Source organism: Priapulus caudatus, unplaced genomic scaffold (assembly GCF_000485595.1).
Source record: "Priapulus caudatus unplaced genomic scaffold, Priapulus_caudatus-5.0.1 Scaffold449, whole genome shotgun sequence".
NCBI classification, from domain to species: domain Eukaryota; kingdom Metazoa; phylum Priapulida; class Priapulimorpha; order Priapulimorphida; family Priapulidae; genus Priapulus; species Priapulus caudatus.
The window spans coordinates 92,407-93,751 of NW_014577510.1; the positions used below are offsets into that span (position 1 = coordinate 92,407).

The 1,345-nt window shown below is 45.8% G+C and overlaps 1 protein-coding gene across 1 annotated transcript in view; it reads left to right on the forward strand.

Moving 5' to 3' along the window:
* LOC106810527 (acetylcholine receptor subunit alpha-like 1) overlaps nucleotides 1–1,295 on the forward strand; it is a gene marked incomplete at its 5' end in the record, with an annotated part of 39,457 nt that extends 38,162 nt beyond the window's left edge. Inside the window, one exon of the mRNA XM_014813907.1 lies at nucleotides 485–1,295. Coding sequence (XP_014669393.1) covers nucleotides 485–649 — 165 coding nt within the window. The remainder of the gene's footprint in view (nucleotides 1–484) is intronic.
* Between the last annotated feature and the right edge of the window lie 50 nt (nucleotides 1,296–1,345).

Consider the following 1,345-nt stretch of genomic DNA (forward strand, 5'->3'; position numbering starts at 1 on the left):
GATAGATAGTATATATATATATAGATAGATAGATAGATAGATAGATAGATAGATAGATATATAGTAGATAGATAGATAGATAGATAGATAGATAGATAGATAGATAGATAGATAGATAGATAGATAGATAGATAGATAGATAGATAGATAGATAGATAGATAGATAGATAGATAGATGCTTACTGACCACAATTTGGTATAACATATACATTCACACATACATTGATACAGTAGCGGATGCAATGGATGTATTGGTGAATGAAGCTCGCGTATGTGCTGTGATGGTCATGCATTGAATGTCGGATGCAAGAGTGTTGGCAAAAAATCTTCGAGCTTTCAGCTAGCGCTGTGCGACAGCCCGCACTATCACGAGTACACGGTCTGTATCTCGACATTTCACGCCACCGTTTGCAATCAATTCCCACCGCGCGAACCCCAAGTATAATCGCCGCGAGTCACCTCTGCTTTTTCCACCCTGTTGCAGATACGACAAGATTGGAAATACGTTGCCATGGTTATGGATAGGTTTTTCCTCTGGATCTTCAGTCTGACGTGCGTGATAGGCACGTACGCTCTAATCAGCTCGCCACCTACGCTACACAACACGATGAGAGCTATCGGAACCACAGACAACGGCGGAATATCGTAGCCGCTCTGTATAGAGCCGTGCGCCAATGACAGAGCGCGCATTCTTCCACGTGGTTATATAACTGTAGAAAGAGTGAGAGAGAGAGAGAGAGAGAGAGAGCGTGAAGGAGAGAGGATTTATATGTGCCTGTGGCGCGCCTGGACGTGACAGGATGCGATCAATTCGAGACAACGCCACTATACGTGTGATGCTGCAACGGTGATAACATCACCGGTGACAATGGGACAATTACTACAGGTGTGATGGTACTCATACGTATTGTCACAAATCTTGGGTGGCATGGTAACCATAAATGTTGTCACCTTACCGATGTCACCCACTGATAGTGAGTCACTTATGTCTAGTGCCAATTTTGCTCAGGCCCCAGCTAAAATCGATGATGTGCTGTTACCATTATTCGACACATCTGACGTTTAATGGCAGATCGTGCGAGCGTTCCTGCCAACGAGACGATAGTAAAGAGCCTTGCCCTTACTTGGCACAAAGTATCTATCGATTAAAGTATTGCTCCATTCCGTCTCTATTATCTCGCTCTTTTTCGCACACACTACTCCTCCCCTGTCATCTTTTAGAGTCAAACAAGCACGCAGGCACGCACACACGCACGCACGCACGCACGCACGCACACGCACACGCACACACACGCGCGCGCACACACACACACGCACACACACCCCACCCACACACACACACACA